Raw genomic sequence first — 12,558 nt, forward strand, 5'->3', positions numbered from 1 at the left:
GGGAACCACGCAGAAATTTATAACCACAGACGTGCAAGTGTCCTGCACCCTCACATAAAGTAGTATGACAAGGGAGGGGTACACAGTTATAGTGATAAACTGAAAGTACCATGTGGCAAATTCATGATTCTTGTGCATAACTAGAAAATAAAGAACACAATTAGGCATATAGAAAGAAAACAGTTTCTGGCAAACTTATTTTCAAAAGGAATGGGGTAGACGGACTGTGTGTGACAAGAAGCCTTTTTCTAATTTCGTGAAGTAGCGGGGTAATATTTGAGAAAATGAACATTTTTAAAAATAAAATATTGAAATTGCCCATCATATTTTCATTTGATTTCTTCTGGAAGTTGAAGCCTTCATTGGAGATGTTCATTTTTGGTAGGGATTTTACCAATACCATGTGTCTGAATGTTGAACAATACAGGAAAAGGCTTTCTTAGGTGATGGTTTTTCATTGTGCCTTCAACGACTGAATCAAATCGAGTGAACTAGTCCCTCAAAAAGGAGGAAAGTCAAATAAGAATGAAGGATGAACCTGAGGGACCAAATGGCCTTCTTCATCTATACTTGTCATTGTGAAATGTTAGTTAAGATCCTTTAATCAGTGTTCATCCAACATTGTAGCTATCCGAGTGGACCAAGACAATAGACAAGTCTATGAGTGGGCCAAACCGATAGACAAGTCTATGAGTGGGCCAAACTGATAGACAAGTCAATGAATGGGCCAAAGACGCTTGAGAATAAATTAAGTCTGGAGAGCAAGTGTAAAGATTTTTTTAAATTGAAAGAGCAGCAATAAAAATTACTCAAATTCCTGGGGAACTGCTGCACAACTGGAAATGCAGTAGGACAGGATTTCTGCTGACTAATTGGTCCTGCTGCCGTAAGTTATTTAACATACACTGGACAGATGCTGGTTCTGGCTGTCCCAAGTGCTCCAAAACAGTGAAACGTCACTGTGCACCTTTGATGTAGGTCAAAAACCTGGAACTTCCTAACATCACTAGATGAACTGCAGAGTTTAAGCCAGCAGTTAACCATCACCTTCATAGGGGAATTAGGGACGCTGGCATTGCCAATGATGCTCATATCCCATGAACAAATAAAACAAGACCTGCCAAGCCAAGGGTAAAAGGGCTTGCAACACTCCGATATCAACAAAAGAATTTCTTAGCAACAAAATTGTCCAATTATTAAATAATTAATCATGACAATGTTCGCAAACATAGTTTCTTGGAATATGTTTAAGCAAAGAAATCTTTAGAACAAGAGAGTGCTTGAATGAATCTCAATATATTTTAAATATTTTCTTATATTCATTTGTAATTTATGTAACAAAGAGAGAGACTCTCATTTTGGAAGCAAAAGCTTCAGAAAACTTGCACACAAATTGTTCGAACATGATTCAGATCAATTTTTAATGATCCAAGCCATTGAGAACAAATATGATGGAAAGAGATAAAGTGTGGCTCAGTTGGTCTAATTTCCTACCCTTCGTGCTGTTATAAATGGTTGTACTGCACCAACCTGGTGAGTGTAAATCGTGATCCATTGCCACAAATCGCAACTATCTTGATATTCAAAACTCAGTTCCGATTTCAGTTCTACTTCGTCTTGCACCTATGAAAGGAAACCAATGAAATGAAAAAATATTTGCACAGAACTAAACTCAGATGAGTAATGAGCCACTAGGGATTGCACATTACAGTACCATCTGGATTCCGCCAATTGAATTGCAGGGTTAAACATTTATTCACACTGAAAGCAAAACTCTAAACATAACACAAGTCTGACACGATTAGATTAAAAACAAATTCTGAAAACTCCTTTTCCTCCAACCCATCGTGTTTCGGACAGCTGCTGTGCTATTCAAAATTCCCCATGAAAATGCAAATTCAGGTGTTAATTCAGAAATGTCTTCTCTCTTGGGTAACTTAAACCAGCACTCTGGTCTGTCATAAAAATTATGTATTGCAACAACCTTCAGGATGTGCAACGAGAGGATATGCCTTTGGCTTTCTTGTGAGGAAGTGGATTTGTTGTGGCATTCTTTATAGCAAAAGAGGACATTATTTGTTGGACCTTCAGACTGGATGTAAGGATTTGAGTGGGGTATAGGAAATGGCTAAATAGTGGGGGAACTGAGAAGCAATGGTGTAGGAAAAGTGACAAATACTTAGGACAGTCTTGAGAATTTGGTGATTAGGTTAGAGTAGAGAAGGGGGAACAAACAAACAAAGTAGGGTGAGGGGGCTGCCAATGAGGCCACAGACCTTGTTCCCTATATAAATGGGAGGGGTGGGGGTTATCTATTGTTGGCAAATCACACTAAAGAATGTGAGCGGCACCTACCATGGTCATCTGTTTAATGCAGAAGTGGCGCCCAGCCTCTCCAACAGGACCCCCAAGGCCTGGGAAACACTCAAATCCAAAAGGAGGCAAGGCAAAGATTTTTCTAGGGGAGAAATCTAGTGCAAAGCCCGGTTGACTTTCTTTGACCAGTTCATACTTGATCAAAACCTCGTCACTCCGTCCCTGAGTTCACTGTGTAAATACAGTTTCCAAGTATTTGATATCTAAAAAATTGCTGAAGCCTCAAAAAGTGGGTAGTTGTTTAAACAGCAATAAATAACTAATTCTCTATAAAAACAGTCTCAGTTTTATTTTTCAACAGTCAAATAAACCTTGAACACATATGTTCCTTCTCATGATGTTAATAGATTTAAACAAACAGCAGCCTTGCCCGAAATAAAAGCTTTGACAATTCAACCTCTGTTTATTGCAAAATCTTTTGGAAAGGGTAAAGAAACACTTGTTCCTCACAGGATGCAACAGCAATAAAAATAGAATGGTAAATAAAACATTGAGGAAAACTTTAGGCCAAAATTTCACCAAGTCAATAAGATTCACCTGAAATACAAAATAATCCTTTTAAGGACATAGCCACTGGTATATTAAACAATCTTCTACCAAGATCTGCCTGACAGAAAACATATTTGATCAAATTGGACTGAAAATGCAAAAAATATTACTCGCCTGCAGACTGATCTTCCAGCATCTTATTTTGTTAACCTTGAAGCTGATCTCTTTGATGTGATTACTTGATAACTGGATGCTGCAGTTAATTTCATCACTACCCACCCGAACAACAGCGGGTGAGTTGGGTTCCGGATAATCACAGATGCAGGCCTCAAACCGTACATACCCATAGAACTTTACTTTCTCTATAGATTCAAGGAACTGAGGGATAAATAAACAATGATTAATATATAAATTCTCTCTGAAGTCCTTGGTAGCTTAGTCAAAGGCAAATGAAACAACAACCTGTACTTGCACAGCACTTTAAACAAAATAAAATGTTCCGAGGTGTTTCACAGTATTATCAAACAAAGTTTGGCACAAAGCAACAAAGACATATTAAGGCAAATGACCAAAAGATTTTAAAAGGAGCATCATTAAGGAGGAAATACAGGCAGAGAAGTTCAGAGAGAGGGAATTCCAGAGCTTAGAGTCTTGGCTTCTGAAGTCAACAATGGTGACATCAAATCACAAGGAAGGTCTACTGCAAAGATTGCTCTTCATTCTTAAAAATTAATTTGTGGGATTTGGGCATCGCCGACTAGGCCAGCATTTATTTCCCATCCCTAGTTGCACGAGGTGGTGGTGAGGAGCTGCTGCCTTGAATCGCTGCGGTCCCGGGGGTATAGGTACGCCTACAGTGCTGTTAGGAAGGGAATTCCAGGATTTGGACCCAGTGACAGTAAAGGAATGGCAATATATTTCCAAGTCAAGAGGGTGAGCAACTTAGAGGGGAACATCCAGGTGGTGGTTGTTCTCCTCTCCTGCTCTTGTCCTTCTAGGTGGTAGTGGTCATGGGTTTGGAAGGTGCTGCTCAAGGAGCCTTGGGTTCTTGCAGTGTGACTTGTAGATGGTACAAACAGTGCTGTTGCGCATCTGATGGAAGGAGTAGCAATCAAGCAGGCTACTTTGTTCTGGATGGTGTTGAGCTTCTAGTGTTGTTGGAGCATAAAGTGAGAGTGCTGAGGAATGTGCCACTGAGAAATCTGTTGCTTTTATGAAAACATGTAACATCCAATTCATTTCCTCGGTGTTCTTATAGAAGCTGTTTTGAGTCTGAAGGCATTTTTTAATGCTTAAGAGGCCAGAATTGGTGAAGTAGTATGGGGCTGGAGGAGATTAGAGAGATAGGCCATGGAGTCTCACCATGCGGGAAATCTGAAAAGCAAACTCCGTTGGGCTTGTGTGGTTCCAGGTGCGGGGGGAAATTTGTTCATCATCAGATTTAGGGAGCCAGCTTCTGAAAGTGGGGTGGGGGACACTGATAGCAACCCTTGCCGCTGACTCGCTTCCCCCACAACATCCACCTGGCATCACTCCCCAGTGGCACTGCTGAGAAATTCACAGCTTCCAGCCTCTAAATGGCCACCAGCTTTCAGGAGGTGGGTTTTCTACCTGGGTGGGGAGGGAGGGTCTGGATCTCAAGGAAAACCCACTGCTGCCCAATTAAATGCCTAATTGGCACTTAATTCAGCAGGCCTTCCTGAAAGTAGGCAAAAGTAGGTTTTCACTGGCCTTCCCACTAGCAGATAAGATTTCCATCGCCTCAATTAAATTCCACCCTAAGCCTTCAGTCTTGATATTTAATTGATGGAAATCTCTGCTCATCATCTGCTCACTGGATGTTAGATCAACAGTAGAGGAGTCATAAGAGGTGGTGGTAGAGCTGAGTGTCAAACTAATGTCATGCTTTCGGATAACATTGCCAAGGGGTAACACACAGATGAAAAATTGGAGGGGCCAAGGATAGATTCTTGAGAGACCCAGAGGTAATGGTGTGGAGTGGGAAGAGTATCCATTGCAAGTGATATTCTGGTCACGATTAGACAGTTAAGAATGGACCCAGCTAAGAGTAGTCCCACCCAGCTGAATGATGGTAAAGAAGCATTGGAGGCAAGGTGCAATCAACCATGTCAAAGACTACAGGCAGGTCAAGAAGGATGAGGAGAATTGATTGACCTTTCTCACAGCTGTACAAGACGTCATTTATGACTTTGAGAACTATTCAGTACTTTTGGCAGGAGCAGAAACCCAATTGGAGGGATTGAAATGTATAGATTATGCATCCACATGACATAGAAACTAGAATCAGGAGTGGCCATTTCACCCTTGGAACCTGCTCTGCCATTCATTATGATCATGGCTAATCATCAAATCCAATATCCTGATTCCCCCCCTCCCCCCCAATATCCCTTTAGCCACAAGAGCTATATCTAATTTCTTCTTGAAATCAGATAACATTTTGGCCTCAACTACTTTCTGCGCTAGTGAATTCTACTCATTCACCACTCTCTGGGTGACATTTTCAGGCTTAACTGAATTTCTACAAATACGGCAAAATCTGTATTGGAAGGTCTCTAGTTGAGTGGCTGTAAATCATAAGCAATCGCAGTATAATCTGGCGCACATGCCAAGCATCCATTTTGATTTCTTGTTGGCAAGAAAAAAATTGTTGGAGTGGCACATCGAGTGGCGGGCCTGGTTATTGAAGACTTAACCTACCCTTTTCAGCTCAAATACTTTTTGGTCTGATAGAGGGGGAAAACAGAACCTGGGACTTTGGTGAACAAAGGGGTCAGCAGCATAAAACCTTAACGAATGGGATTTAAGGATTGTCAAACAAACAGTGGGAGAACTGAGAAGGAAAGCGAATTCAGTGTCAAATTCCAAAAAGAGAAAAAGAAAGAAAAAGAGTGAACTGAGAAAGAAATGACAACAGGAAAGAAGTATGCCAATTTACTCGTTAATAATGCATTGTTCACACACAAGCTAATTTTGTCAGCAAATTCCAACCCATTGAATTAAACTACTTTTACCTCTCTCTTCATTTCAGCATCTTGGAAAGATTTCAGTTTCTGGTACTGTTCCTGAGTAGGAGTAGTCCAACCTCTCTCCAGTTCATATGTAGCCTGAAATTAGGGTGAGGAAAAGGGAAAGAAAAAAATAAAAATTCCTGCTGTTTATATTTTAATCTTTCTGAAGGCGATTTGCTGTAAGCCTTTTGTACAGGTGCAGTGAAATTCTGCTTTGTCTTCACACCAGCTACAATTCATCTGTTCAATAACATAACCAATAAAGAGATGACAAATAATTATCTCCTAAATTTTGATTACAAGACAGCAATTTTAAGAGCTTCAAATAGTACATAACTGAAAGGTGGATCTTGATAACCATCATCTAAACTTCATGACAGAGAATTTCTGCTTGGGCACTAATTGTGGTAGTTTTCAGAAGTCTATTCCTTAAAGCTTCCAGTCCAAAGTATTTGCATATCACCAAATGTAAAATCAGCATGAAACCAGTCAATGTTTTAGAACTTAATTTTAAAAATTCTGCATGAACAAATGTTCTTTAATATGTTTAAGACTGGTAAGCTGGTGTAGTTTTATTAATACATTTGAAAATCCCTCGATCATGAAAAATAAGCCATTTTTAATGGTCTATTTCATTACCTGTGAGTAACTAGAATATAAATAACTGAAAACTGAGTAAGAAGCTATACAGAACCATTTATTGGTTTTGTTGGTGCAAAATAAAGCACCTGGGCATGCTTCATTATGTTCAAAGTTGTTATATGCAGTTGCTCAGTAAATTATGAAGATTGAATTTTTAGGAGTTTTTAGAACATATGCATTAGTGTTCCTGTGCCTCAAGAAAAAATAGCTTAATTTTAAAAGCCTTCTTGAAGGCCTAAAAGCAGGTGCAGTTCACGGAACTCATGCCTGCTTCCGGCATGATTTTCTTTTTAAAAGCTAGCACAGTTTGTACTAAATGTAATTTGCAGTTAGAATTCCACAATCTGTCATGCTGGTTTGGCCATTATGGGTGAATTGCACTAAAAAAAAATAGCGCAACCCAATGGCAACTGATCCCCACGAGATTGCACAGATGTTTAAAACGCAGATTTTAACATTTTCAGCTATGTGCACGAGCATGCAGGGAGGCTCACAAAGGTAGCTTCATTCAAATTCAGTTTGTGTTGCTAGAATAAGAGTTGTACAAATAAATATAGATATGGCTGATCAAACTTTCTTTGCATAGATTATATTTCACTGTTTTATATTACTGTCTATTTTATTGGTAAAGTTAGCAAGTGGAAAATCTACATGTTTGCTGCATTCCAGATCAGAAATGGGAATGTCATCTGAATAATACAACTGGTGGTAGTTAAAATTTAGGTTGTATTAGAGTGGAAATGCTTCGATGGTTGCATTCTAATCCTGGTGCGCACCTAGAAGTGATCTGTATCACAGTAAACTGTGGTAGCTGCATGTGCTGAGATTGTTGTTGTAAGAGTCACGTCTGGCGATGACCAGATCCAGTTAGTGCCGGAAAGGGTTAAGCTGCAAGCTGAACCTTCATCACACAGGAAAATTGTGCGCAAATGAGATAACTCCTACTCTTTTATTGGTGTATGCTAATTACTTGTAATCGATGCTGAGACTTTAATTACCTTTGTACTTCTGAATTTTTCACTCGGAATGCCCTCAATGGACATTCAAGGTCCTATAGCTGGCTATAGTAAAGTTAATCTTGGAACCACTCTGTTACTTTGTTTGGCTACTTGAGGGGAACGAAATACAACAAGAAAACCATTGTAACAGCCCCTAACAGATTTGGCAATGGGATGGGATTTCATTCAGGCTGGCTGGGAATAATGGTGAGTATGAATCACCTGATTGATACTCTGAGCAGAGCTATTGTAAACTCAGCAAAAGTAGCCGTTTTAAAGTGTGATATCTGAAACCAAAGTAAAGCAGACCAGACAAGGGGAGTGAAAAGATGTAACTGCTAGCACGTGGTTGTCAATAAGACCATGAGCTGTGGCAGCTGAGAAGGCGAATGCCATGGCGACAGCCAAGAAGGCGAATGCCAGAAAGGCGAGAGCCGAAAAGGCAGAACTTGAATTTACTACTGAATAGGGAGGAGATGCAGCAAAATACCTGAAACTTTTTAAAAAACAAATCTGAGAGAGCAAAGCTCTCTCTCAAATCAGGCACCAATTAGTATCTGTCAAGAGGAAGGGTTGAATTACAAGTTATCTGGACATTTGTAGATTTGTTTATTTTGGTTTTGACCACAAGATTTTTCCATCTGGGGAGATAACATTATGGGTTTTTAATTACAGGAATTTAGAAGGTTAAAATCAGAACCATGAGAATGCTTACGGAATTCATTGTTACTTTAAGTGGATGCTAAGTTTCTCTGCTTTAATGTTTTCTGCATGATTTTATATTCAGTTTGTGATTTAAGTTAAATAGATTTTTTTTAAAAAGTGGTGCAATTTATGAAGTTAATTTTCAACGGTTATGGACCTGGATTCATGTTTCAATGGCCATAAGCATGATTCCAGGATATTGTGAGAAACATGTGGGACTTTTAAACTGGATGCAAATTCACACGTGAGATTAAGATAGTTTTAATTGTATTGGTTGATTAAAATTTGGGATATTTGAAATGATTATGACAAATCCTGTGTTGGATTGATTTTGGGTTAAAACTTGTCAGGCCGAAAGGTTTACTCCTGACACAATTAGAACCACGAAAAGGACAATTCTGAAACTAGACACGGGGGAAGAAAAGGTGAGAGAGAGAATGATTCCCGAATCATGGGTGATGTAATGACGTTCATTTGAGAACTTTACTCCACCCCCTTTGAAACTAGAATTAACCCTTGTCTGTTAAAAACTGAAGATTTTTTTTATGCAGGAACTGGGACTTGCAAAATTTTGATGTGTTCAGACTAATTAACCCATTCTGTCCCAAGCAGGATGGATCTTTGTGTTTTTGTTTTGCAGGGAACTACAAATAAAGCAAGATTTGCAGCAGCTTCAAGACATTCGAGAATTTATTTGTAGACTTAATATAGCAGAAATTATCAGCCTGAGGATGAGTGTATAGTGAGGATGAGTGCGACTCCCCGTCCCCCCTGCCAACGTCTCTCCATCTCCACGCGCGGATGTCCTGACACTGCAGCGTGCCGGTTTATGGCAGTTGATGGTGATGATGGTGAGATCTATGAAACACATACAGATGGATGTGGCGGCGCCTCCCAACAAAACATGACAAAGACGGAGGACTAACTTGGATGCAGTCACATCACATTATCACCTGTTACATTCTGCTGGCCACACAGCCACCAGCTCTCATACATCCACCAGGAGGAGTGTGTCCAGAGTAAGCACCTCGTGAAGCACATCATAGAACAAAGAACAAAGAACAGTACAGCACAGGAAACAGGCCCTTCGGCCCTCCAAGCCTGGGCCGCTCATTGGTCCAACTAGACCATACGTTTGTATCCCTCTATTCCCAGACTGCTCATGTGACTATCCAGATTATACCATTTCTAAACTCATCCTCTGATGCCATGTCCAGCCGATCTATCTGCCTGGACTGTGAGGTCTATTTCACAAAGGAACTATTGAAAGGAAATGGATATCATTTGCATCTTTATATGCTTACTGCTCCACTAAGACAATATCTACCCGAAACAGGATCGTCAATATTGATAATGATTCTTTCAGAGGCTAATGGCTGGGACATTACAGGCCATGAAACAAAAGACAGGTCTGGACCCAGAAAAACATCTCTTTATTAAATCACTGTGGGGGAAGGAGGTTATACAACTCATGTGAAGGGGTAGGGCCTGGGTGGGATTGTGGTCGGTGCAGACACGATGGGCCGAATGGCCTCCTTCTGCACTGTAGGGTTTCTATGATTTCTATGATTTCTATGAATCAAAATCTGGTAAAGGGGGGCGGGGGGGCATCTAGTGAGGAATTACAAAAGATAGAATGGGTGGGGGAATGCAAGGTTGCATTCACCACTATTAAACAACTTTTAGCAACATCTTCTGAGATGGGGCTCAGATGAAAAAGATTCAGTGGACATTTTGGGTATTAAAGGGATCTACGGTTCAAATATTGGGTTGTAGAAATATTTATTCAATGTCATGGAACCTGGCCTTTGTAGAGATATTAGATGTTACCAGCTTAATACCTGTGGATATAAAAAACCTACCCAATGTCCAAACAGGGGAGTCTCCCCCAGATGGGCTTATCAGAATTGGGAAAGCTAAAACTTTACTGCATGATGCGACAATGGTATCTCTAGGGGTAACCTACAATGTTTTGGGCCTATTAACAATACTACATTCAATGCCACGATCATCCTAATGCCATTAAATGGGTGGAGGTCCAACTGCAGGGAATCATTGATGATAATACTTACAGAATTGCTCCTGAATCACGGAAATGAGATAAAAGGAGATACTGGGAGATATCGGGGGATTTTTTGGGGGTGCAAACTTAGTAGTTAATTAAGTACCATTATCTGAACTGAAGAGCTATTCGTCCTGGGTTGCCACGCAAGTTGGAAAGGGACTACAGTATGGAGCCGATGGAACTGAGTATGCACTCACCACTGTAGACCTACAGGGTGAGGCCTCCTAGAAACATTTAGTCATGTAGCGAAAGGAATGATCAATACCATTGAAGCCCAAGTCAAAGGGCAGGCATGCAACAATCTTGTCAGAGATCTGATAGGTAAGGTTAGGTCCGACATTGAAGATTTGAAATTTGGAACCATTCCCCGACATTTATTTATCTCCCTGTACAAATTAAACTTTAACATTCACTGGGACAGACATGAATTAGTAGTCATTCGACCAGGAAGTCCAGTGAAGGGGGGTATAAAATTCATTATGGTGGTACCACAGGAAAGTACGTTCAATGAGATCTTTAAGAATAGCTACAGATTGGAATCATTAGGGACAGAGGAAGGGGGCTGGGTTCACCGAGCTGGATCTAAAGGATCCATGACCCATAAGGAGGGCCTGGCATATGTGAGCACAACAGAATGCTGTTCAGAATCAGAGCATATGTGTGTACTTGTCAGACTCTCGAGCCTGTAGGTAGCAGCAGCAAGATAATCGTTGATATTTTACCATTGAAGGAGGCATTTAAAGCAGTGCAGGCCCCACGCAGTGATACATAATCACCCCAGAGACAGAGATAATCTTGGGGGGGGGGGGGTTTACTTTGTGAAAGTAATCACAGTTTTTGTCTGCAAGTAACAGATTCATTGACTGTGGGAGGATTCCACTGGCCAGGAAAAGCATCAGGATACATATTTGGTGCCTGGTGGGATGACTCATTATACACTGATGAGACAACAGGGAAAGTGGTCTGACAGGCCATACGAGACGTTATGGAAATCAACCATGAATAAGTCAGGCACTTCAAAGAACAGACCCATAAGGGATGTATCCAGGTGAACCTAACTACCCAGATTGCTACCAGACTGAAACAATTAGGAACACATCATTGTGGGACATATTTATTCCAGGATCTAACAGTTATTGGGAAATAATCAGGATGGGGATGACCGTAGCGACGGGAGTAATTTTGGGTCGCCATAGCGTGCTGTTATCAAAGAAAACTGGATAAATTGCCGGTGCTGGCAGTACCTCGCTATGCTCTTATAGCTCCCTATAAAGGAAGAAGTGGGAAAGTCAGCAGCTGAAATTTACAGCAGAATCACTTAGGATACCTCCCGACATCTGGACGACAGGCCACCTGAAGGATTCGGAGGGGTATTCTCAACATCCTATTGGCATTTTTGGGTGGTCACCCAATGGCCAAAAGGGACTGAAAGGGTTAAAAATCACAAGTTTAAAAATCACATAAGCTGCAAGCTGAACCTCAGACGCACAAGGAAAGCTATGTTCAAATGACAGGTTTTGATTAAAGTAAGCCCAGATAATGCTCAAGGACTATCTAATCGAATGATGTGCAGCTACAGTTCATATATGCCCATTAGAACAAGGAACAATGGAAAGGAAGGTTGAGATACCATTGGTCAGAGATATAGCTATCATTTCTTCTAAAGCTGGCTATAGTAAAGTTCAACTTGGAACCACTTTGTTAGGCTACTTGACGGGAACGATAATTTAAATACAACAAGAAAACCATCATAACAGCCCCTAAAGATGCCAATGTCCTGATCTTGGAAGTCACAGATGCCTTGTGGCATGGTTTGTTCTGAAGGAAGCGTTAGTTACATAAAGCTTAAGGTAGCAGCAAAGCTCTAGTTGTTTCTCTCCATTTGCTGATGATACCCATGTGAACTAGTCAATGGATCAGGCATTGCTAGATGCTTATAACTCTGCTAAAAAGGCACTTGCAAGCGAGATATGAAAATAACAGACATCGACACAGCGAACTGAGAGACAGATGCCGACAGCTGCGTCCTCTGGAGGGAGAATGTTTGAAGGACATTGGAAGATGTGAGGAGAAAGCTCAGCTGACAGAACAGAAGAGGGCTCAGAATGAATTTTGCACTCTCTCATCCCACCATCTTTACTCGTAGCAAATGCAGCAGAGAGTACCATGCCAGACTGGGGCTCCTGAATCCACCAGGAAATGTTTAACAGAGTTGACCACCATGCTGCAAATCATCATCTCGTGGTTGTTGAGG

The 12,558-nt window shown here is 40.7% G+C and overlaps 1 protein-coding gene across 1 annotated transcript in view; it reads right to left on the minus strand.

Moving 5' to 3' along the window:
* LOC144496167 (sorting nexin-31-like) overlaps window positions 1–12,558 on the minus strand; it is a 110,211-nt gene that overhangs the window by 17,954 nt on the left and 79,699 nt on the right. The window contains exons 9-11 of the mRNA XM_078217153.1: window positions 5,898–5,990; window positions 3,040–3,243; window positions 1,531–1,623 (exon numbers count right to left, since the gene is read on the minus strand). Of these exons, the coding sequence (XP_078073279.1) occupies window positions 1,531–1,623; window positions 3,040–3,243; window positions 5,898–5,990 (390 nt within the window). The remainder of the gene's footprint in view (window positions 1–1,530; window positions 1,624–3,039; window positions 3,244–5,897; window positions 5,991–12,558) is intronic.

This window comes from Mustelus asterias, chromosome 7 (assembly GCF_964213995.1).
Source record: "Mustelus asterias chromosome 7, sMusAst1.hap1.1, whole genome shotgun sequence".
Classification (NCBI taxonomy): domain Eukaryota; kingdom Metazoa; phylum Chordata; class Chondrichthyes; order Carcharhiniformes; family Triakidae; genus Mustelus; species Mustelus asterias.